The 24,507-nt window shown below is 43.0% G+C and overlaps 1 protein-coding gene across 1 annotated transcript; it reads right to left on the reverse strand.

Moving 5' to 3' along the window:
- Window positions 1-1,270: 1,270 nt before the first annotated feature.
- Window positions 1,271-23,830, reverse strand: LOC110527718 (adenosine receptor A1-like). Its single transcript, XM_021609175.2, has 3 exons — window positions 22,837-23,830; window positions 6,409-6,685; window positions 1,271-5,488 (listed from the first exon to the last, which is right to left on the reverse strand). The coding sequence occupies exons 1-3, from the start codon at window positions 23,262-23,264 to the stop codon at window positions 5,105-5,107; spliced, it is 1,089 nt and encodes a 362-aa protein (XP_021464850.2). The 5' UTR covers window positions 23,265-23,830; the 3' UTR covers window positions 1,271-5,104.
- Window positions 23,831-24,507: the final 677 nt, after the last annotated feature.

A 24,507-nucleotide genomic window follows, 5' to 3' on the forward strand; every position in this document is an offset into this window, starting at 1 on the left:
TTCTCATCTGCAATGTTGGTTTGGTTGCAGTCAATATATTTTATTACAGTCATTTACCTTTCTCATTGTCAGAGTGAACATGTGTTTTGAAAAACTCACAACCTATGCTACACCTGTAAGAAACAAGTTCTTGTTTATTTCAATCCATTTGCGAGTTTTGTCAATGTATTCATCGTCTTCTGTTTGAAATGCTTCTGTCAGTGTTGAGTAAGGATGCGCACCTGATTTTGCATATAGAAGTAGCACTAGATGTACGCCTATACAGTGCATTCGGAAATAATTCAGACAGCTTGACTTTTTGTTACATTACAGCCTTTTTCTAAAATAAATTTAAAACACTCATCAATCTACACCCAATACCCCATAATGACAAAGCAAAAACAGGTTTTTAGGCATTTTTGCACAAAAAAACTGAAATCACATTTACATAAGTATTCAGACACTTCACTCAGTACTTTGTTGAAGCACCTTTGTCAGTGATTACAGCCTCGAGTCTTGAGTATGAGGCTACAAGCTTGGCTCACCTGTATTTGCGATGTGAAGTAAGGTTTTCATCGAGCATCTCTCTGTACTTTTGCTCTTTTCATCTGTCTGTGAAGGATGTGTAGGTGACTAGCATGATACTACTTAATAATAGTAATAATAATACATTTAATGTTTATCTGACCACAGTTGAACTAATTGACAGTTATACACTTTGTGTGGTTGTTTCTGTCAGTGGTGGAAAAAGTATCCAATTGTCATACTTGAGTAAAAGTAAAGATACCTTAATTGAAAATGACTCAAGTAAAAGTGAAAGTCACCCAGTAAAATCCTACATGAGGTAAAGTTTAAAAGTATTTGGTTTTAAAAATACTTAAGTATCAACAGTAAAAGTTTAAATCATTTCACATTCCTTATATTAAGCAAACCAGAATGCAACGTTCTCTTGTTTTAAAATTTTTTTACGGCTAACCCGGGACACACTCCAATACTCACTAAACACAAACAAAGCATTTGTTTATTGAGTCCGACAGATCAGAGCCAGTAGGGATGACCAGGGATGTTGTCTTGATAAGTGTGTGAATTAGACCATTTTCCTGTCCTGCTAAGCATTCAAAATGTAACAAATACTTTTGGGTGTCAGGGAAAATGTATGGAGTAAAAAGTATATTAGTTTCTTTAGGAATGTAGTGAAGTAAAAGTAGTTACAAATATAAATAGTAAAGTACAGATAACCCCCAAAACTACTTATGTAGTACTTTTACTTAAGTACTTTACACCATTTATTCACTTGTTGAGAAACTCAGCACGATAAATGTACATTTCAGGCTGAATTACAATAGTTAATGTTGGTCTTGTGTTATATAGATTATGTTTGATTTTGTAGGGGAGGATGATGCCTCGAGCAAGGTTTTTACCCTCCAGGTGGCAGCGGGCTTTGCAGCCCTGAAGAGCACGATTAACGGGTCATTGGAGGAGAATGAAAGTCAGGATTCCTGTCATTTCAGACACAGCCATAGTGTGCTACTAATAGTTCAACAGGTTCCTATTGGTACATGCCGGATACCCCCTTCACCCGTTACACATCATCGTTCCCTAAGCCGATGGGAGATGGTTGAAGTCATTGTTAGTAGTTCTGCCTTCCTTCTAATTCGGAATCCTAAATCACCATTCTGACCTGACCTCTCCATTGGTCTATTCTGTTCTGTTGTCTTGCATCAGGTCAGACAGTACAACCTGTCTTGTCAGTCGATGGACCTTAGTGATGTATTAGGAGTGACGCCATTCTGCTGCATTCTAGAATGTAGAGAGATTAAATCACCCACGGTTACGGTATGGGAACCCAGCCACCTGTGGATAGTTAGTTCAGCCTGTGTGAGGTAACATTTCAACCCTCATTTAGGAACATTCCTTGACAGAACTTCCTCACTGTGTGGGGTCAAACTGAGGTTAGGGTCCCCCTCGACTCTGCCAAGGGTTAGGGATAGGGTCCCTTCTCCAAACCCTCCTTCAGTTCAATCACTGCAGGGTTAGGATCCCTCCCACCACCTCCACCTCTTTATCCAATCATAATTCTCTAACCAGCAGGTGAATCAACAGAGAAACCATTGTCATGTTCATCCTAAAGCTCTTATAATCCAGTATTCCCGACATCTTCACTTACTTACTTACTTTATTGTCCCCATGGGGAAATGTTGCTGCAGTATCATGTACATGTTTAACGTGGTGTTTAAACATGTACATGACAATACCACTAATTGACAGCACAATATTCATAACAGTTACATCCAAATAAAAAAAGACTAGCTAGCCTGCTGGCCTTACTTTGTCGATAGGAACATCAGCCTGAACTGTTTAGGAGGGATATCACACCTGGCACAAATTATTGTCTAGTTTGGTTTTCATGCCAGGGGGTGCCCTAGACCTGCACCCAGAGGGGAGTAGTTCAAAGTCCGGGTACAGGGGGTGGCTTGGGTCTAAAATAATTTTATGAGCCTTGCTGAGGGTCTGTCTGTTTAACTAAGTACCTTGCTTGCTGTGGTGATAATCCTTCTCGGGATCTTTCTCTGGCTGACACAGGAATTGCCAAACCAACAAACAATACAAAAAGTTTAAATACTCTCAACATTAAAAGATCCCAGCTTTTTTAGAAAGTACAGTCTCTGTTGACTCTTTTAGTAGATCAGGTCTGTACATTTACTCCACTGACGCTTATTGTCCAAGAGGACACCCAGGTATTTGTATTCCTCTATCTCTATGTTCTGACCTCTGACAGATGATGCAGAGGTAGGTGTTGTACGCTTCTTGAAGTCTATGCACATCTCACAGCGAATTTAACTAGGTGTCTGTCAGGATGTGAACTAGTACAACTATTGGTGTACAAAATGTACAGGAGTGGGGACAAAACACATCCCTGTGGGGAGCCTGTGTTGGTGGTGCATATGTCCGACACCCAACTTGACCCACTGTGACATCTGGCTCAGGAAGTCCAACAGCCACAAAACCAGCCCCCCATCTCAGGAGAAGTCCCTTATGAGTCTGTGCCAGAATATAAGGCTGGATTGTGTTGAAGGCAGAAGAAAAGTCAACAACAGAACACTGACATGGGATTTGGCGCCCTCTTGATGTCTGTAGATCATGTCGAGGAGAGTGAGAATGGCATCATCAACTCCTCTGCTGGGCTGATAGGCAAACTGAAACGGGTGGTGCTGAGAATATGACCTTTCACAACTTTCTCAAAGCATTTCCTTCCTAAGGATGTCAAGGCGACAGGGTCATGCAGCAAAGAGGGCTAAGATGCTTTAGGAATGGGTATAATTATTGAGTTTTTCCACAATACTGGCATGTGTTGTGTTGTATTGTAAATGTGTTATATTTCTGAGTCAATATTCCACCACAGTTGCCGGTCGAGCGAGGATTGGAAAATGTCTGTAAAAACACCAACTATTTGTTCATCACAGTGCTTCAATGTCCACTTATTTTGTCCAGGCCTAGGCTTTTTTTGTGCATTACATCCACTGAACAACTTCAAAACATCAGCCTGTTTAACAACAACCCTCTCAAACACGTGTAATGATGCTTCCATTTGTTTGTTTGCTTCCTAAGTCGTCTGATTCAAATCTTGAGAAGAAAACATTCAGTTCATTAGCCTTGTTCTGGCCCTCATGTCTCCCAAGGTCAGCATTGTTTTTTCCCCTGCCTATGTGGGTGGCACGAGCCATGTATTTAATCTTTTGCCAGGCCACCCTTGAGTTTCCTGAGGAGAGGGTCCTCTCCACCCTTTGCATGCATGCCTCCTTGTCCACTAGTATCTGTCTTTTTATCTCACGTTGTGCATCTCTTAAAGCCTGTCTATCACCCTCAGCATAAACTGCCTTCTTCCTATCAAGTAGTGATTTTAGATGTTTTGATACCCAAGGCTTATTGTTAGGGAATTCTTTACTGGTTTTAATAGGCACAACTGACTCAACACAGAAGTTGACACGGTCTGAAACAACATCTGTGAGTTTGTTAAGATCAGAGCTGCTGTCTTCAAATACCTCCCACATAGTACAGTCAAAACACCCTTGGAGAGGAGTGATACTGTTGTCGTTCCAGATCTGGACAGTTTTAACTGTAGGTTTCTCCCTCTCCAAGAGCTAACAGTCGGTTGGCTGGAGGTAGACAACATTGTGGTCAGATGTCCCCAGGGGAGGTCCGTTGGTGGCAGAGAAAGCATTTGGTATGGTCCCATAGCACAGGTCAAGAGTCTTGTTTTTCCTAGTGTGACATTTCACATACTGGTGGTACGTGTGCAGGACCTTGTGCAAAGTGCTGTTGTTAAAATCCCTTAAAATAAATGTGGGTGCGTCGGGGGAGATGGTACCCAGTTTCTGTGACAGATTATAAATAATATCTGATGCCTTTGCTATATTATCTTTTGGTTGAATGTACACAACGGTAACAAACAATTGGGGGAACTCACAGGGCAGATAGTAGGGTCGCAGTGACACAGAAAGCAGTTCAATATTGTGGGTACAGAGTCTCTCTCTTACGGGGATCCATTTACACTACTAGTCCCTGTGACGGTCAGATCACGATCTGGCCAGTGTGAAGCCAGCCGACTCCACTTCCATGTCTGGGACTCATCCAGCCAAGTCTCAGTAAATGCCAACAAACAGGCCTCCAAGTAGTTTCCCCTTCAGTGACTGGGCGTTGATCAGCAAGGTGGTAGGTAAGGGATGTTTTTTATTTATACTGTCTACTATCCTGTCATACTTCTCTGTCTGATTCCCCTGCGTTTTCCACATTTACATTTGGGTTTGTAATCCACTCGCAGACAATCAGGGATTAGATTGGCCCTTGGGATATCCATTACGTTCGTGGTTTGAGTTGCATTGTAGTAGAAACTCTGCTTTATTGGATTCCGCTACCGGCAGCGTTTCCATAAGTCAATTTAGTACCGAGTATGTTCATGATCAACACGATCAGTCCAACACCCCACCACTGAAAAGCCATCATTGACAGATGGTTAACAAACAAAGTGTACAAATTTAAAAAGCGTAAAAGAACGCCACACCAAACAACATACACATTGTGGGATGCGACAGACCCGTGCCCCCCTATGACCTTCATCACCAGATCAGACATAACTGTTATCATCGTTCGCCCTCAACATCCTCTCCAATCTGCTCTGGCACCTCTGACTCCCTCTCTGGGGCAGCTTGCCTTCCGGGTCCCTACACAGCACATATTGCTTCCAGATCTTCCGGAACGCATTCTGGAACTTCTTGATCTGGAATGCGTAGACAATGGGGTTCACAGCGGAGTTGCCGTGTGTGAGCAGGATGGCAATGTAGATGAGAAGCGTGGGCTTGTCACCATTTGGGCTAAACAGCGTGATGCAGTTGAGGATGTTTAGAGGAAGCCAGCTGATGGCAAACAGGAAGAGGACCAGAGCCAATGACTTGGCTAGTTTCAGCTCCTTACTGTAGTAATGGCTGCGGTCTATGTGGCTCTCCGTCACCTGGGGTAGGAGGGAGGGAGAAGAGGATTTAGACTTTAGATTCAGAGGCTGTACATTTCTGTAATGCATACTTACAAGTTAACTGATGTTTTAACTGACGTTACATTTTTTGGTTATTCTATTCCAAGTGTGTTTGATTTGCACAGCATTGTGTCCTGGGTGGAGTGAGTTGACACCTGATTTAGAAACAAACCAACATCTCTGCTCATTATGCTTGTCTAAGCTTTCATCCCTGAGGGGAATAACCTGTTATGCCAAAGTACAGCGAATTTCAACACCCCTTTATCTCCTTCCACCTCCCTGCTGTGCTCATCACATGTACCCGCTTCATTCACCTGACTCTAGTCTAGTCAGTGACCTTCATGTAACCTGGTCTGTTTGTGCAGTCTTGCCAACTCCTAGGATCATTGTCAGGCCATGTGAGAATGACCATAGGAGTTGGCAAGATCAAGCTAACTTTGGCAAGACTAGCTCAAGCTAACCTTGATTAGACATTGGAAAGACTAGCTCAAGCCAACCTTGACAAGACATTGGAAAGACTAGCTCAAGCCAACCTTGGCAAGACATTGGAAAGACTAGCTCAAGCCAACCTTGGCAAGACATTGGGAAGACTAGCTCAAGCTAACCTTGGCAAGACATTGGAAAGACTAGCTCAAGCCAACCTTGGCAAGACATTGGGAAGACTAGCTCAAGCTAACCTTGACAAGACATTGGAAAGACTAGCTCAAGCCAACCTTGGCAAGACATTGGTAAGACTAAATCTTACCGAGCTGGCGTTGGATCATATAATACCTCTGCATAGATAATTATTGCACATATAATAGAGACAATGCACATAGCTCATGGTAAAGAAGGTAGGGTTACCCTGTTCTAGTCATCTGATTCTCAAGACAGGTACTTCTCTACAGACAGTGAGCTACCTTCTTGTTGAGCTGGTGGTGTATCTTGTAGAATATCTCAGCATAGATTAGCAGCATGAGGACGAGGGGCGGCAGCACCCAGCCGAAGAAGTTGAAGTAGACCATGTAGTCCATGCTGATGACTTTCTCAAACGTACACATCACCTGGGAGACGTTGTCATGGAGACACTGCCGGTTGTTCCAGCCCAGCATGGGCGTCAGGCCAACCACTATGGCAACCATCCAACACACCACCACCGCCGTGCCTGCACGCCGCCGTGTCACCACATGTTTGTAGCTATGGAGATGGGGGATAAGACAAGAATGAGGAGTTAGAGTATACTGGGTTGGTGTGTGTGCGTGTGAGTATTGAGCAACAATTGCTGGAGTTTTAGTGCATACTTTTCTGTTTTTCCTGTTGAAATGCTTCCAAGTGCTTTTTTTGTGTCACGCCCTGATCTATTTCACCTGTCCTTGTGCTTGTCTCCACCCCAGTCCAGGTGTCGCCCATCTTCCCCACTTATCCCCTGGGTATATATACCTGTGTTTTCTGTCTGTCTGTGCCAGTTCGTCTTGTTTGTTCAAGTCTACCAGCGGTTTGTGTCTCAGCTTCTGCTTTTTCCAGTCTCTCTTTTCTCATCCTCCTGGTTTTGACGCCTGCCAGTCCTGACTCCGAGCTCGCCTGCCTGACTACTCTGCCTGAGCCTGCCTGCCGTCCTGTACCTTGGCCCCACCACTCTGGTGTTGTTTGCCTGCCCCTGTTACAATAAACATTGTTACTTCTACACAGTCTGCACTTGGGTATAACCTGAAACCTGATACTTTCTTGACTTTGAATCAATAGAAGAAATGTGTGTCCTGCACTACAAATCGTTTTCAAGGCAAAGGGTTTTGATTTGTTTATCACTTTTATGGTTAGTACTTTTTTGGTTACTACATGATTCCATATGTGTTATTTCATAGTTTTGATGTCTTCACTATTATTCTACAATATAGAAAATAGTAAACAATTAAGAAAAACCCTTGAATGAGTAGGTGTGTCCAAACGTTTGACTGGTACTGTATTTGTGGCTGGAGGCAAGGTATATACCGGGCCTGTGTTAAAAACAGAATGGTTGCAGAATTTGGCAGGACCGACATCAGTGCATTCTATGGAGTCCCAAAAACCAAGGATTTAATGTTACAGGCAATTGGGAGAGCAGAATGGAATGTGACTGGGGCAGAGATCTGTGTGGCTCATAAATTAAGGAAGTAGGTAATAGAGTCTCTGGGGAACGATACCCCTCCTCTGTGTATAGTGATACAGGAGATTTCTCGTAGTAGAGGAAGGACAGCTAATTGTGCACGATATGTATGCATGCATGTTAACATTAGAAGCCTCCTCCCTAAGTTTGTTTTATTCACTGCTTTAGCACACTCTGCCAACCCGGATGTCCTAGCTGTGTCTGAATCCTGGCTTAGGATTTCCATCCCTAACTACATCTTCCGACAAGATAGAACAGCCAAGGGGGACGGTGTTGCAATCTACTGCAGAGATAGCCTGCAGAGTTCTGCCTTACTATCCAGGTCTGTACCCAAACAATTCCAGCTTCTACTTCTAAAAATCCACCTTTCCAGAAACAAGTCTCTCACTGTTGTCACTTGCTATAGACCACCCTCTGCCCCCAGCTGTGCCCTGGACACCATATGTGAATTGATTGCCCCCTATTTATCTACAGAGCTTGTGCTGCTAGGTGACCAAAACTGGGACATGCTTAACACAATCTAAGCTTGATGCCCTCAATCTCACACAATTATCAATGAACCCACCAGGTACAACCCCAAATCTGTAAACATGGGCACCCTCATAAATATCATCCTAACCAACTTGCCCTCCAAATAATCCTCTGCTGTTTTCAACCAAGATCTCAGCGATCACTGCCTCATTGCCTGCATCTGTAATGGGTCTGCGGTCAAACGACCACCCCTCATCACTGTCAAACGCTCCCTAAAACACTTCTGCGAACAGGCCTTTCTAATTGACCTGACCCGGGTATCCTGGAAGGATATTGACCTCGTCCCGTCAGTAGAGGATGCCTGGTTATTCTTTAAAAGTAACTTCTTCACCATCTTAGATAAGCACGCTTCCCCGAGGGGAACTCCACCCCCCCCATTCAGCTGAAAAGGTGGCGCAGGGAATTCAAAAATATTCTTTAGAAATATTTAACTTTCACACATTAACAAGTCCAATACCTCAAATGAAAGATAAACATCTTGTTCATCTACCCATCATGTCTGATTTTTAAAATGTTTTACAGCGAAAACACAACATATATTTATGTTAGACCACCACCAAATCAAAGGAAAAACGCAGCAATTTTTTCCAGCCAAAGATAGTCACAAAAGCAGGATTAGAGATAAAATGAATCACTAACCTTTTGAAAATCTTCATCAGATGACACTCATATGACATGTTACATTTATGTTTTGTTCGATAATATGCATATTTATATCCACAAATCTCGGTTTACATTGACGCCATGTTCAGATGCCAGAAATGCAGATATATCCGGAGGAATTATAGAAAGCTACGCCAGATAACAGAAATACTCATCATAAACTTTGACTAAAGATACACTGGTTCTTAAAGCAACTGCTGTGTCAGATTTTTTTTAAACGTTACGGAAAAGCCTACCATGCAATAATCTGAGACAGCGCTCAGACGTAAAAGTATTTCTCCGCCATGTTGGAGTCAACAGAAATACGAAATAACATCATAAATATTCCCTTACCTTTGATGATCTTTCATCAGAATGCAGTGCAAGGAGTCCTAGTTCCACAATAAATCGTTGTTTTGTTCCATAATGTCCGTATTGGACATTATGGAACAAAACAACGATTTAGTGTCCAATTAGCTGCATTTGCTACCACTTTCAGCTCACGTACCCAAAAACTGACGCTGGTCCAGGACAACTCGCACGAAAACTTCAAAAATATATATTCCAGGTCGAATAAACTGGTCAAACTAAGTAGAGAATCAATCTTCAGGATGTTATTTTCATATATATCCAATAACGTTCCAATGTTCCAATGTTTTCAGCTGCAGCCAAATGGAACGACGGTGGCACCCACAGAGAAATGCGCCACAGGAAAATGGCATTCTGTCGGGACAGTGACTATTTCCCCTCCCATTCGGTCAAAGTTCACACCAAAAGCTCCATTCCACTTTCTACTGAATTAGGACATCTAGTGGAAGGGGTAGGAAGTGCTACCAGATCCATATCATGGGAATGGAAGGGGCGATGACGTCAAAGTTGACCCACATTTAGAATTTCCCTTCTTGTTTGGAAGATTGCCTGCCCTATGAGTTCTGTTATACTCACAGACATAATTCAAACAGTTTTAGAAACTTCAGAGTGTTTTCTACCCAATAGTAATAATATGCATATATTAGCAATCTAGGACAGAGTAGGATGCAGTTCACTATGGGCACGCAATTCATCCAAAGTGAAAATACTGCCCCCTATCCTCAACAAGTTTTAAATAAGCATGCCCCATTCAAAAAAATGTAGAACCAGGAACAGATAAAGCCCTTGGTTCTCTCCAGACCTGACTGCCCTTGACCAGCACAAAAACATCCTATGGCGTTCTGCATTAGCATCGAAAAACTTTTCAGGGAAGTTAGGAACCAATATTCACAGGCAGTTAGGAAAGCTAAGGCTAGCTTTTTCAAGCAGAATTATTTTTCATCCTGTAGCATAAACTCAAAAAATTCTGGGACACTGTAAAGTCCATGGAGAATAAGAGCACCTCCTCCCAACTGCCCACTGCACTGAGGCTAGGAAATACTGTCACCACTATAATTGAGAATTTCAATAAGCATTTTTCTACAGCTGGCCATGCTTTCCACCTGGCTACCCCTACCCCGATCAACAGCCCTGCACACCCCACAGCAACTTGCCCAAGCCTCCCTCATTTCTCCTTCACCCAAATCCAGATAGCTGATGTTCTGAAAGAGTTGCAAAATCTGGACCCCTACAGATCAGATGGGCTAGACAATCTGGACCCTCTTTGTAAAATGATCTGCCGAAATTGTTGCAACCCCTATTACCAGCCTGTTCAACCTCTCTTTCATATCGTCTGAGATCCCCAAGGATTGGAAAGCTGCCGCAGTCATCCCCCTCTTCAAAGGGGGAGACATCCTGGACCCAAACTGTTACAGACCTATATCCATCCTGCCCTGCCTATCTAAGGTCTTCGAAAGTCAAGTCAACAAACAGATCACTGACCATCTCGAATCCCACCGTACCTTCTCCGCTGTGCAATCTGGTTTCCGAGCCGGTCACGGGTGCACCTCAGCCACGCTCAAGGTACTAAACGATATCATAACCGCCATCGATAAAAGACAGTACTGTGCAGCCGTCTTCATCGACCTGGCCAAGGCTTTCGACTCTGTCAATCACCATATTCTTATTGGCAGACTCAGTAGCCTCGGTTTTTCTAATGACTGCCTTGCCTGGTTCACCAACTACTTTGCAGACAGAGTTCAGTGTGTCAAATCGGAGGGCATGTTGTCCGGTCCTCTAGCAGTCTCTATGGAGGTGCCACAGGGTTCAATTCTCGGGCCGACTCTTTTCTCTGTATATATCAATGATGTTGCTCTTGCTGCGGGCGATTCCCTGATCCACCTCTACGCAGACGACACCATTCTGTATACTTTCTGGCCCTTCCTTGGACACTGTGCTATCTAACCTCCAAACGAGCTTCAATGCCATACAACACTCCTTCCGTGGCCTCCAACTGCTCTTAAACGCTAGTAAAACCAAATGCATGCTTTTCAACCGTTCGCTGCCTGCACCCGCGCGCCCGACTAGCATCACCACCCTGGATGGTCCCGACCTAGAATATGTGGACATCTCTAAGTACCTAGGTGTCTGGCTAGACTGTAAACTCTCCTTCCAGACTCATATCAAACATCTCCAATCTAAAATCAAATCTAGAGTCAGCCTTCTATTCCGCAACAAAGCCTCCTTCACTCACGCCGCCAAACTTACCGTAGTAAAACTGACTATCCTACCGATCCTCAACTTCGGCGGTCATCTACAAAATAGCTTCCAATACTCTACTCAGCAAACTGGATGCAGTTTATCACAGTGCCATCCGTTTTGTTACTAAAGCACCTTATACCACCCACCACTGCGACCTGTATGCTCTAGTCGGCTGGCCCTCGCTACATATTCGTCGCCAGACCCACTGGCTCCAGGTCATCTACAAGTCCATGCTAGGTAAAGCTACGCCTTATCTCAGTTCACTGGTCACGATGGCAACACCCACCTGTAGCACGCGCTCCAGAAGGTGTATCTCACTGATCATCCCTAAAGCCAACACCTCATTTGGCCGCCTTTCCTTCCAGTTCTCTGCTGCCTGTGACTGGAACGAATTGCAAAAATCGCTTCACCAACTTCAAACATCTGTTATCTGAGCAGCTAACCGATCGCTGCAGCTGTACATAGTCCATCGGTAAATAGCCCACCCAATTTACCTACCTCATCCCCATACTGTTTATATTTATTTACTTTTCTGCTCTTTTGAACATCAGTATCTCTACCTGCACATGACCATCTGATCATTTATCACTCCAGTGTTAATCTGCAAAATTGTAATTATTTGCCTCATCTCCTCATGCCTTTTGCACACAATGTGTATATAGACTATTTTTTTTTCTTTCTACTGTGTTATTGACTTGTTTATTGTTTACTCCATGTGTAACTCTGTGTTGTCTGTTCACACTGCTATGCTTTATCTTGGTCAGGTCGCAGTTGTAAATGATAACTTGTTCTCAACTAGCCTACCTGGTTAAATAAAGGTGAAATAAAAATAGTTGGCTGGCCCTCGCTTCATACTTGCCGCCAATCCCACTGGCTCCAGGTCATCTACAAGTCTCTGCTAGGTAAGGTCCCGCCTTATCTCAGCTCACTGGTCACCATAGCAGCACCCACCCGTAGCACACGCTCCAGCAGGTATATCTCACTGGTCACCCCCAAAGCTTTCCTTCCAGTTCTCTGCTGCCAATGACAGGAACGAACTGCAAAAATCACTGAAGCTGGAGACTCATATCTCTCTCACTAGCTTTAAGCACCAGCTGTCAGAGCAGCTCATGGATCACTGCACCTGTACATAGCCCATCTGTAAATAGCCCATCCAACTACCTCATCCCCATACTGTATTTATGTATTTATCTTGTTCCTTTTGAACCCCGGTATCTCTACTTGCACATTCATCTTCTGCACATCTACCATTCCAGTGTTTAATTGCTATATTGTAATTACTTCGCCACCATGGCCTATTTATTGCCTTACCTCCCTTATCCTACCTCATTTGCACACACTGTATATATACTTTTTCTACTGTATTATTGACTGTATGTTTGTTTATTCCATGTGTAACTCTGTGTTGTTGTATGTCAAACTGCTGTGCTTTATCTTGGCCAGGTCGCAGTTGTAAATGAGAACTTGTTCTCAATTAGCCTACCTGGTTAAATAAAGGTTAAATAAATCAAATAAATAAATATAGAGACTACTATGAAGATAAGTTGAATGTCACACATACTCAGATCATGGTGGAGCAGAGATAGTGATAATATTTCAGACACTGTTGGCAACTTTTAGTGAGAAGTTAATTCAAAGAAGGTACAGCTCCTGGAAGACTAGCTACAGGAGGCCACCTCACTGGAAGGGAAGTTCGCTGTAATAATAGCATCACATCCCCTGCAAAGCGTGATTAAGAAACATGTGACTGAGTTTTGTAAGGTTGTATTTCAGGTGGCCGTGGAGGAAGAAGGCGATAGAGAGGATAGTGATTATCTGGGTTGGGAACACCTTTTGTAACCTGTGTCTAACGGGGGAAGACTGGATGAAAGCATGAGGTGGTTTTTTTAAGGCAGAAAAGTATCCCAAAGGTATAGAGTGAGAATTGTTGTTATCCAACTTCGTTTTTTCTTTGCTAATTGTTCAGCAGTCTTATGGCTTGGGGTATATGCTGTTAATGAGCCTTTTGGTCCTAGACTTGGCGCTCCAGTACCGCTTGCCGTATGGTAGCAGAGAAAACAGTCTATGACTTGGGTGACTGGAGTCTCTGACAATTTTATGGGCTTTCATTTGACACCACCAATTATATAGGTCCTGGATGGCAGGAAGCTTGGCCCCAGTGATGGTCACGGTCAGAAGCCGAGCAGATGCCATACCAGATGGTGATGCAACCGGTCAGGATGCTCTCGATGGTGCAGCTGTAGAACTTTTGGAAGATCTGGGGACCCATGCCAAATCTTTTCAGTCTCCTGAGGGGAGGAAGGATTTGCCGTGTCCTCTTCACGATTGTCTTGCTGTGTTTGGACCATGACAGTTTGTTGGTGATGTGGACACCAAGGAACTTGAAACTCTCGACCCGTTCCACTACAGCCCTGCCGATGTTAATGGGGGCCTGTTCGGCCCGCCTTTTCCTGTAGTCCACAATCAGCTCCTTTGTCTTGCTCACATTGAGGGAGAGATTGTTGTCATGACACCACATGGCCAGGTCTCTGACCTCCTCCCTATAGGCTGTCTCATTGTTGTTGGTGATCAGGCCTACCACTGTTGTGTCGTCAGCAAACGTAATGATGGTGTTGGGAGTCGTGTTTGGCCACGCAGTTGTGGGTGAACAGGAAGTACAGGAGGGGACTAAGTACACACCCCCGAGGGGCCCCCGTGTTGAGAATCAGCGTGGCAAACGTGTTGTTGCCTACCCTTACCACCTGAGGACGGCCCATCAGGAAGTCCAGGAACCAGATGCAGAGGGAGGTGTTTAGTCCCAGGGTCCTTAGCTTAGTGATGAGCTTCGTGGGCACTATGGTGCTGAATGCTGAGCTGTAGTCAATGAATAGCATTCTCACATAGGTGTTCCTTTTGTCCAGGTGGGAAAGGGCAGTGTGGAGTGCAATTGAGATTGCGTCATCTGTGGATCTGTTGGGGCAGTATGCGAATTGGAGTGGGTCTCGGGTATCCGTGAGGATGCTGTTGATGTGAGCCATGACCAGCCTTTCAAAGCACTTCATGGCTACCGATGTGAGTACTATGGGCGGCAGTCATTTAGGCAGGTTACCCTCGCTTCCTTGGGAACAGGGACAATGGTGGTCTGCTTGAAACATGTTGGTATTACAGACTCGATCTAGAAGAAAAAGAAACGCACACCTATTTAGGCGAGGTGCTTGCTAGCGGAGTAGAAAACGTGAAAATAAAAGAGAGCCGCACACTCTAGGAGCTCAGATGCAAAAATGTAATTACCAACGTTTCGACAGCCAAGCTGTCTTCATCAGGGTATAATCACAAACACTGCGAGATGACTCGTTTATGTAGTGTCAAAAGACAAAGGTGTCTGTAATCATGGCCAAGAGTGGCCTAATATCATTGGTTAATTATCAAATATTAAAATGGCATACAAAGAACAGCATACAAACAACAAATGGATAGCATACGATCATAGACAAATTTGACTACACAAGCTTACAAACAATTACAATGGCAAAGTCACAATAATCACAAGAATGGCTTCAGATCAAAGTCTACGTTGAGACCGAAGGGAGCAAGGGCCTTTAAGTTAAAGATCCAGGCAGCCTCTCGTTTTAACAATAAATTATCAGGGTCACCCCCTCTCCTAGGGAGGGTGACATGTTCGATGCCAATATAACGCAGAGACGAAATCGAGTGGCTTGCCTCCAAGAAGTGGGCCGCAACTGGATAAGTCAAGTTCTTACACCTAATGGTGCTACGATGCTCTGAGATACGTACTTTTAATTCGCACTTTGTTTTACCCACATCATTTTTACCACAAGGACAAGTTATAAGATAAATAACTACCTTAGTGGAGCACGTAATAACACCTTTGATTGGGATCGATTTCCCTGTTTGTGGGTGTTTGAAGGATCTACATTTATAAGTGCCATTGCATTGAGCACAGCCATTACATTTGTAATTTCCATCCAGTAGGGGCGCAAATAGATGTTGTTCAGAAATATCTTGGGGTGGTAAATCAGAGTTTACCAATTGGTCTCTGAGATTTGCTCTATTGACTTAATGGCATTAATTGTTGACCAGTTGAAGAAGGATTTTATTGAAATGGATAACACGATTAGAGACAAACGCACAACTCTACAAACAGTTGTTAATGATGATGGCATATTCAATGAACTGATGAAAACTAACCAAGCGCTCCAGGACAAGTTGTCTACAGAAATAAAGGAACTTAAAATCAAGAAATTCAACCAAGACAAAAGACAAGGCCGATGGTAAAGTCTACTTCTGGAGAAACCCTGACAAAAGAGGTCCTGCTCCCCCTCTCCATGACAGATGCAGGAGGGATGCCGCTTACTTCGATCCACCCTTGTCTGATCAACGCTCCACAACCAGCGCCTCATCGGCTTCCAGTGGTAGTTTTTTATTCAACGAGAGACTGGACGGACGGAAGGGCGGAGGAGTCCGCAGGCACGCGCATCGACGAGGTGCCGCACCCGACGGGGTAAGAGGAAACGACTATCAGAGGCAGAGGAGACCGTTCACACGGTACCAGAACCCACGGGACTGAGTGTCTTTAATTTATCAAGTAAGATATTGAGCCCTGCCCATGTCTCTTTGCTTAATAAATGAATAAATTATATTTTGTGCCTACAACCCAGTGCAACGATTTTGATGTTAAGGTAGACATGTTTAAGTTTTTTAGAAATATCCGTTTAAGGGAATACTTTAGCTCCCCTAATTCTGACACTTCTATTGAACCAGTAGGTTGCTCTCCTGCACATACTCCGACTCCTTTTAGAAGCAAGAGTTATTTTATACCTCCAGCCAATCGCAATCACTCTATCGAGACATATTGCAGACTTGTGGAAAATGATGTTGGAAATCTCCTTAAGAATAAACAGGGGTCCAAATCTTTCCATAATTTACCAAAGGATGAAAAACAAGCTTTGCTTGATTTACAATCCGATACATCAGTCCTTATTCGTCCTGCTGATAAGGGTGGGTCAGTTGTACTCATGGATAGGACAGTTTATGTACATGAGTGTCATGTAAAAAAAATTACACAAGAATGTTACACAACCTCCAGGGCGCCCTATTGTAGCGGGCATTGATGCAGTAACGGCCCCTCTATCTACTTTTGTTGACTTTTTTATTAGACCATTCGCAGAACAGCTCCCCTCCTTTGTAAAGGACACCAGCAGTATGATCTCTATCATTGAATCTCTTGATCCTCTCCCTGAGAATACCTTGTTAGTTACTTTTGATGTTGAGTCGTTATACACAAATATTCCACACGAGGGCGGTATTGAAGCTATGGAACATTTTCTTCTGCAACGTGACCCTAATGAACTACCTTCCAGTGCCTGCATTATAACATTGGCTGAAATAGTACTCACACATAACTATTTCATGTTCCTAAATGATTTCTTTATTCAGACGAAAGGTACTGCTATGGGATCCCCCATGGCTCCTAACTATGCTAATTTGTATGTGGGTTACATGGAGAAACAGTCTATTTTCAATCCTCTCAAAAATGTTTTCTTGCCTCACATCATTATTTGGAAATGGTATATTGATGATATTGTTGTTCTATGGAGGGGTGATGCAAAACAGCTCCAGGCGTTCCATGCTTTTCTTAACTCCTGTTCTGAGCATCTGAGATTTACTATGCAATCTGACACACGTCAAATCAGTTTTCTTGATCTTCTGATCTTGTGTGAAGATAATGTTCTATACACTGATCTTTACAGGAAGCCTACTGATCGTAACAGTTTGTTGAGGGCTGATAGTTGTCACCCACTTCCCTTCAAAATAGTTTGCAAACTGTTGTTCACAAACATTGGCACATCCTAAAATCCGATGATCGTCTCGGTAATGTGTTTTCGGACCTTCCCTTGGTCGTATTCTCGCGGGGCAGAAAACTCAGAGAACAATTGGTACACTCTGATTTACCACCCCAAGATATTTCTGAACAACGTCTATTTGCGCCCCTACAGGATGGAAATTACAAATGTAATGGCTGTGCTCAATGCAATGGCACTTACAAATGTACATCCTTCAAACACCCACAAACAGGGAAATCGATCCCAATCAAAGGTGTTATTACGTGCTCCACTAAGGCAGTTATTTACCTTATAACTTGTCCTTGTGGTAAAAATTATGTAGGTAAAACAAAGCACGAATTAAAAGTACGTATCTCAGAGCATCGTAGCACCATTAGGTGTTAACTTGACTTATCCAGTTGCGGCCCACTTCTTGGAGGCAGGCCCCTCGATTTCGTCTCTGCGTTATATTGGCATCGAACATGTCACCCTCCCTAGGAGAGGGGGTGACCTTGATAATTTATTGTTAAAACGAGAGGCTGCCTGGATCTTTAACTTAAAGACCCTTGCTCCCTTCGGTCTCAACGTAGACTTTGATCTGAAGCCATTCTTGTGATTATTGTGACTTTGCCATTGTAATTGTTTGTAAGCTTGTGTAGTCATATTTGTCTATGATCGTATGCTATCCATTTGTTGTTTGTATGCTGTTCTAATATTTGATAATTAACCAATGATATTATAGGCCCCTCTTGGCCATGATTACAGACACCGGTGTCTTTTGACACTACAAAAACGAGTCATACCGCAGTGTTTGTGATTATACCCTGATAAAGACAGCTTGGCTGTCGAAACATTGGTAATTACATTTTTGCATCTGAGCTCCTAGAGTGTGCGGCTCTCTTTTATTACAGACTCGGTCAGGGAGAGGTTGAAGATGTCAGTGAAGACACTTGCCAGTTGTTCCGCGCATGCTTTGAGTACACGTCCTGGTAATCCGTCTGGCCCACGGTTTTGTGAATGTTCACCTGTTTAAAGGTCTTGCTCACATCGGCTACCGAGAGTGTTATCACATAGTCGTCCAGAACAGCTGGTGCTCTTGTGCATGCTTCAGTCCTTGCCTCGAAGTGAGTATAAAAGGCATTTAGCTTGTCTGGTAGGCTCGCGTAACTGGGCAGCTCACATCTGTGTTTCCCTTTGTAGTCCTTAATAGTTTTCAAGCCCTGCCACATTTGATGAGAGTCAGAGACGGTGTAGTAGGATTCAATCTTAATCCTGTATTGACGCTTTGATTGTTTGATGGTTCGTTTGAGGGTATAGCAGGATTTTTTATAAGGGTCCGGATTAGTGAGCCGCTCCTTGAAAGTGGCAGCTTTAGCTCAATGCAGATTTTGCCTGTAATCCATGGCTTCTGGTTTGGATATGTACGTACTGTCACTGTGGGGACGACGTCTTTTATGCACTTATTGATGAAGCCGATGACTGAGGTGGTGTACTCCTCAATGTCATTGGATGAATCCCGGAACATAATCCAGTCTGTGCTAGCAAAACAGTCCTGTAGCTGTCAACGGAATTTCATAATTCCTATATGTGTTCATTAATTAAAATCACTGTCTGTTTCTAAGAATTTGTAAGATTCTTATTTGTATAAAATAGACAGCGAACAGTCTTATCAAAATTAGATAATTGTATTTATTCTCGGAGCGCGCTGCCATAGAACCACGAACAACAGTTTATATACAAAATATGACATCATTGGTTATAGAATGAATCTCCTCCTCTCGACCAAGACAAAGCAGGTTCAAAAGTTTATTCCAACCCACTAGCACACACTCCTGACTCACACTATATCAGGATTAACTTCTGAAGTCTCACCATTATCTATCACTATTTAGCAGACAGTTCCAGATAACAGAAAACCTAGGAGAGGCTCTCGCTGTCTTGTTTAATCGCCACAGAGTTATAGCTGAGTGGGTTCAAACAGGTTAATGACCCTCTTTGCTTTCTTCAAACACACAACACATTCCTCTCCAACCTAGTTGGAATGGTGTTTATTATGTTTAATTACTCCTTGTTCATGCTACATAATCTCTTCCATATGAACTAAATTTATATCTATAATAAAACAGGGTAGAGTTTAATTAGTTATAGTTCTATTTAAATGTAGATATTGTTTAGTCATTATTCATAAAATTCCTATCAGTAGCGCAGCATACACATCAGTTACAGGGTGTCCACATCTCCAACAAACTAACATGGTCCAAGCACACCAAGACAGTCGTGAAGAGGGCACGACAAAACCTATTTCCCCTCAGGAGACTGAAAATATTTGGCATGGGTCCTCATGTCCTCAAAAGGCTCTCGAGCTGCACCATCAAGAGCATCCTGACCGGTTGCATCACTGCATGGTATGGCAACTGCCCAGCCTCAGACCGCAAGGCACTACAGAGGGTAGTGTGTACAGCCCAGTACATCACTGGGGCCAAGCTTCCTGCCATCCAGGACCTCTATACCAGGCAGTGTCAGCGGAAGGCCCTAAAAATTGTCAAAGCCTCCCGCCACCCTTGTCATAGACTGTTCTCTCTGCTATCACACGGTAAGCGATACCAGAGCACCAAGTCTAGGTCCAAGAGGCTTCTAAAATAGCTTCTACCCCCAATCCATAAAACTCCTGAACATCTAATCAAATGGCCACCCAGACTACTTGTATTACTATTTGCTTTGCTCCCCCTCTTTTACACCGCTGCTACTCTCTATTGTTGTCATCTATGCATAGTCACTTTAATAACTCTACCTACATGTACATATTACCTCAACTAACCGGTGCCCATTCACATTGACTCTGTACCGGTACTCCCCTGTATATAGTCTCGCTATTGTTATTTTACTGCTGCTCTTTAATTACTTGTTACTTTTATTTCTTATTCATATATTTTTTTAAACTGCATTGTTGGTTAGGGGCTTGTAAGTAAGCATTTCACTGTCACCTGTTGTTTTGAGGCGCATGTGACTAATGAAATGTGATTTGATTTGATCTTACCACTTCCGTATCGAGTGAGTCACTGGTACTTCCTGCTTAAGTTTTTGCTTGTAAGCAGGAATCAGGAGGATAGAATTATGGTCAGATTTGCCAAATGGAGGGTGGGGGAGAGCTTTGTATGCATCTGTGTGTGTGGAGTAAAGGTGGTCTACAGTTTCCCTCTGGTTGCACATGTGACATGCTGGTAAAAAAAATGTGGTAAAACTGATTTAAGTTTGCCTGCATTAATGTCCCACGCCACTAGGAGCGCCACTTCTGGATGAGCATTTTTTTGGTTTGCTTATGGCCTTGGTTTTATTTGGTTTTATTAAGGTCTTTAGTGCCAGCATTGGTCTGTGGTGGTAAATAGACGGCTACGAATAATATAGATGAGAACTCTCTTGGTAGCAATACCTTGAGACTTTTTTAATATTAGACATCGCGCACCAGCTGCTATTGACAAATAGACACACACCACCAAACCCTCGTCTTTCCAGACGTAGCTTCTATGTCCTGCCGGTGCATGGAAAATCCGGCCAGCTCTATGTTATCCATGTCGTCGTTCAGCCATGACTCAGTGAAACATAAGATATTACAGTTTTTAATGTCCCGTTGGTAGGATAATCATAATCATAGGTCCCCAATTTTATTTTCCAATGATTGCATGCTAGCCAGTAGAATGGGTGGGAGTTTGGAAAGCAGTATATCCTTCTCGTCAGAAAAAGCTTCATCCAGTTCAAGGTGAGTAACCGCTGTTCTGATGTCCAGAAGTTATTTCCGGTCATAAGAGATGGCAGCAGCCACATTATGTACAGAATACGTTTTTTAAAATAATGCAAACAACGCAAAAAACAACAACAACAAAAAATGGCACAGTAGGTTAGGAGCATGCTCTAACTTGAAATGTCCTTATTCATGTTAACATATTAGAACTGGGTGTGGAGTGCAGTAAGCACATCTACCTAAGTCCATATGTAGCAGTTCATTGTAAGTGAAATATATAATGATTTTCTCTACACATCACTACCCAGTCGGTCAACAGATGGAGAGGGTTACAGTCTCACTAGGAGAGCATTCCTCACAGCTGGTGTGGAATTCAAATAGAGCGGGTACACACATCTCATCTTGACTATGGACTTGACCCCAACTGATACTGGCTATGTATACACAGTCTGTCTGCAGTCTGTTGTGGTTGGGGACTATCCGTTGTAAATTAATTCATTCTACATTTTATATACAATGTGATATAAAATACAGTTAATGCTTCTCCAGCTGGAAGCAACATCATGTTGACATGTAGCTCTGTCTAAGAGCTGATTGTGGGAGATTCTCATTTGGGAAAATGACTGTCATCCATCCTCTCTCCTCCGCAACCTGGAACTGAGTGGTCGAGGAGTGTCAATTCGTTAGTAGGCATACGCAAGAGTGTCCTCCCCTCCTCGATAGCCCACTCCTCCTTTCGTCAAAGATATTAATGTGTATCCTACCACGGAAGAGTTTTGAAATCTGTCACACCCCCTTTGAATCAGCTTTTGTTTAGCCAGAGGAGAAAAACATGCACACGTTTAAAAACAATATGCTACTTATTGTTTTATCTATAAAATGTCTTGCACAACTAACTTCATTTGTTTTGAACACTTTACACATTTATTTTGGGGCAAGTGCAGAGGCGCCGTCTTATTTCAAGCCTGCGCATTTCCAATAATATGTACACTCCTTGCCGACCCGATTAACTTGGACCTTTTTCAAAAGGAGGAGAGTGAGAGAGGATAGAGTGAGAGAGGATGGAGGAGAGAGGACGCAGGAGATGAGCAAATCGAATTGATAAAAAGGTTCGTGCCTGTCTGGCAAAACTGCCAATGGGCTGTGTAGTTGCAGCTACAGTGAGCTCCAAAAGTAGTGGGACAATGACAAATGTTTTGTTGTTTTGGCTCTGTACTCCAGCACGTTGGATTTAAAAATGATACAATGACTGAGGTTAAAGTTAAAGCTTTAATTTGAGTCTATTTTTATCCATATCAGGTGAACCGTTTAGAAATTACAGCACTTATACATAGTCCCCCCATTTAAGGGAACCAAAAGTATTAGGAAAAATGTACGTTTTACTACTTTAATACACACATTCAGGATTATACATAATCATAGCAGTGTCCACATTATTGTAGAAATGTTTGGAAACATATTCTATTCTTATTTACAATTAAAGTGACTCCAAAATGATGCAATACATTATTTACAATTTATTTCTTTATACCCTAAAATGAAAGCTGACAGTCTGCACTTTAACCTAATAGTCATTGTACCATTTCAAATACATAGTTCTGGAGTACAGAGCAAAAAAATAAGAAAGAAAAAAGTTACTGTCCAAATAGATTTGGAGCTTACTGTAAAATAGGCTGAGTAGCCTATTCAGGCAATCTGCAACAAAATAGCCTGTACTGCACAATATCTCAAATCCCACTACCAACACACAAACGAGACAAATGTTTGACCTACTGACCTTGGCAAAGAACGCATGCAAACAGAGACCAAAGAAAACTCAGCAAAGCACAATATTTCCCCTTTCTCTCTCTCTTATTATTACCTCATGGGTATTTTCACCCTCAGGTAACGGTCGATAGCGATGGCCAGCAACGCGAAGATGGAACTCTGCGTGAGCACCAGCACGATGCACGTGACCAGCAGGCAGCTGTAGAAGTGCATCTCAAAACCGATGTTGATGGTGATGGCCAGCGGGATGACCAGAGCCCCCACCGCAATGTCCGCCAGAGCCAGAGACACAATGAAACAGAAGGTGGTGTCTCGCATCGAACGGTTGATCCGCACCGCCCAGATAACCATCACGTTTCCGAACACCGAAGTCACTGCGATGATCACCTCCATCACGATGTAGATGGCTTCAACGGGCATCGTGCCGTTAGCCTGGTCGGTCCTGTTGTCTGGTGCTGCTAGCATCTCAGAAAGACAGAGTGGAGAAGTCCTCATATTCCCTTGTGGAATTCGGAGAGGCATTGGAACTCTTCTTTAAGCCTGCGCATGGTGTTCTGTTGTTCGATCCATAGGAAGTTATGCATCTAGATATATTGGTTGAAAAGTCATTTTTGAGCCTGCATTACTGGGCAGAATGTGGACCCTGGTTTGGACACATCATGCATATTGTGGTTTTAGTGAAAGTCTGGTGTCCCACTCCCCAAAAAATGAGGAGGAACAATTTTCCCAGAGAATGTGTAATTGAGTCACACTGGCCACCTCAATTCAGTTCGCACCACCACTAGTCGTCATCATTAATAAGAATAGAAAATTGAAAAAAAAATCGTTCGTTATATTCCGGTTCTTTTTACAAAGGTGTTCCGCGTAGAATCCAGTCTTCTTTGCCAAAACCAAAGTTTGCTCACAAACGCAGAGCAGAGTGTTTTTTAAAGGCTACAGTGGCAACTGTCCCTGGCGGTACGATCAGCTCCAATACAATCTCTAGTAATTGCGGCGAGGGAATTGTCTTTTCCCCGTTCTCTGTACTTTCTGGTAAGTCACATGCGCCAGCGGACATCTATGCAGAGAGAGAGAGTGCACCCTGTCCACAAAATTAGGTGGAAACTGAGTTGCACTTCCTGGCCGCCTGCCAAATGTATGACCATATTAGCGGCACACATTTCCCTCAGATTACACAGATCCACAAAGAACTCGAAAACAACCCCAATTTTTAAATCTATCTCCCATATCTATTGAGTGAAATACCACAGTGTGACATAACAGCAGCAAGGCGTGTGACCTGTTTCCACAAGAAAAGGGCAACCAGTGAAGAACAAAAACCATTGTAAATTACAACCCATTTTTATGTTTTTCTTTTCCCTTTTGTATTTTAACTACCTTCTGTTGTGCCTTTTGTACTACTTGCACATAGTATGACATTTGACATGTCTTTATTCATTTGGAACTTTTGTGAGTGCAATGTTAATTTGTATTGTTTATTTCACTTTTGTTTATTATCTACTTCACTTGCTTTGGCAAGGTTAACATATGTTTCCTATGCCAATAAAGCCCTTAAATTGAAAATGAAATGAGAGAGAGAGAGCGAGAGAGCGCGAGGACACATGGTACCGCCAATCTATCCCAGCATTGGCCAGTGAGCATGAATGTGACATGCGCATTCTCATGAAAAACAGAAAAAAGCTATGTTATTTGTTTATGAAATAGATATTGTGTAGCCCTTACCTGCAGTCAATGACCAAACGCTCCCTCATTGGCATCATAAGTG

This window comes from Oncorhynchus mykiss, chromosome 7, assembly GCF_013265735.2.
Source record: "Oncorhynchus mykiss isolate Arlee chromosome 7, USDA_OmykA_1.1, whole genome shotgun sequence".
In the NCBI taxonomy this organism is placed as follows: domain Eukaryota; kingdom Metazoa; phylum Chordata; class Actinopteri; order Salmoniformes; family Salmonidae; genus Oncorhynchus; species Oncorhynchus mykiss.

Bases quoted from the DNA above. Each gene is read 5' to 3' on its own strand.
- LOC110527718 (XM_021609175.2), bottom strand. From the start codon at position 23,264: ATGCCTCTCCGAATTCCACAAGGGAATATGAGGACTTCTCCACTCTGT. The intron at 6,686-22,836 runs GTAATAATAAGA...CCATCTCCATAG, and splicing joins AGGGTGAAAATACCCATGAG to CTACAAACATGTGGTGACAC. The intron at 5,489-6,408 runs GTAGCTCACTGT...CTCCTACCCCAG, and splicing joins ACCACCAGCTCAACAAGAAG to GTGACGGAGAGCCACATAGA.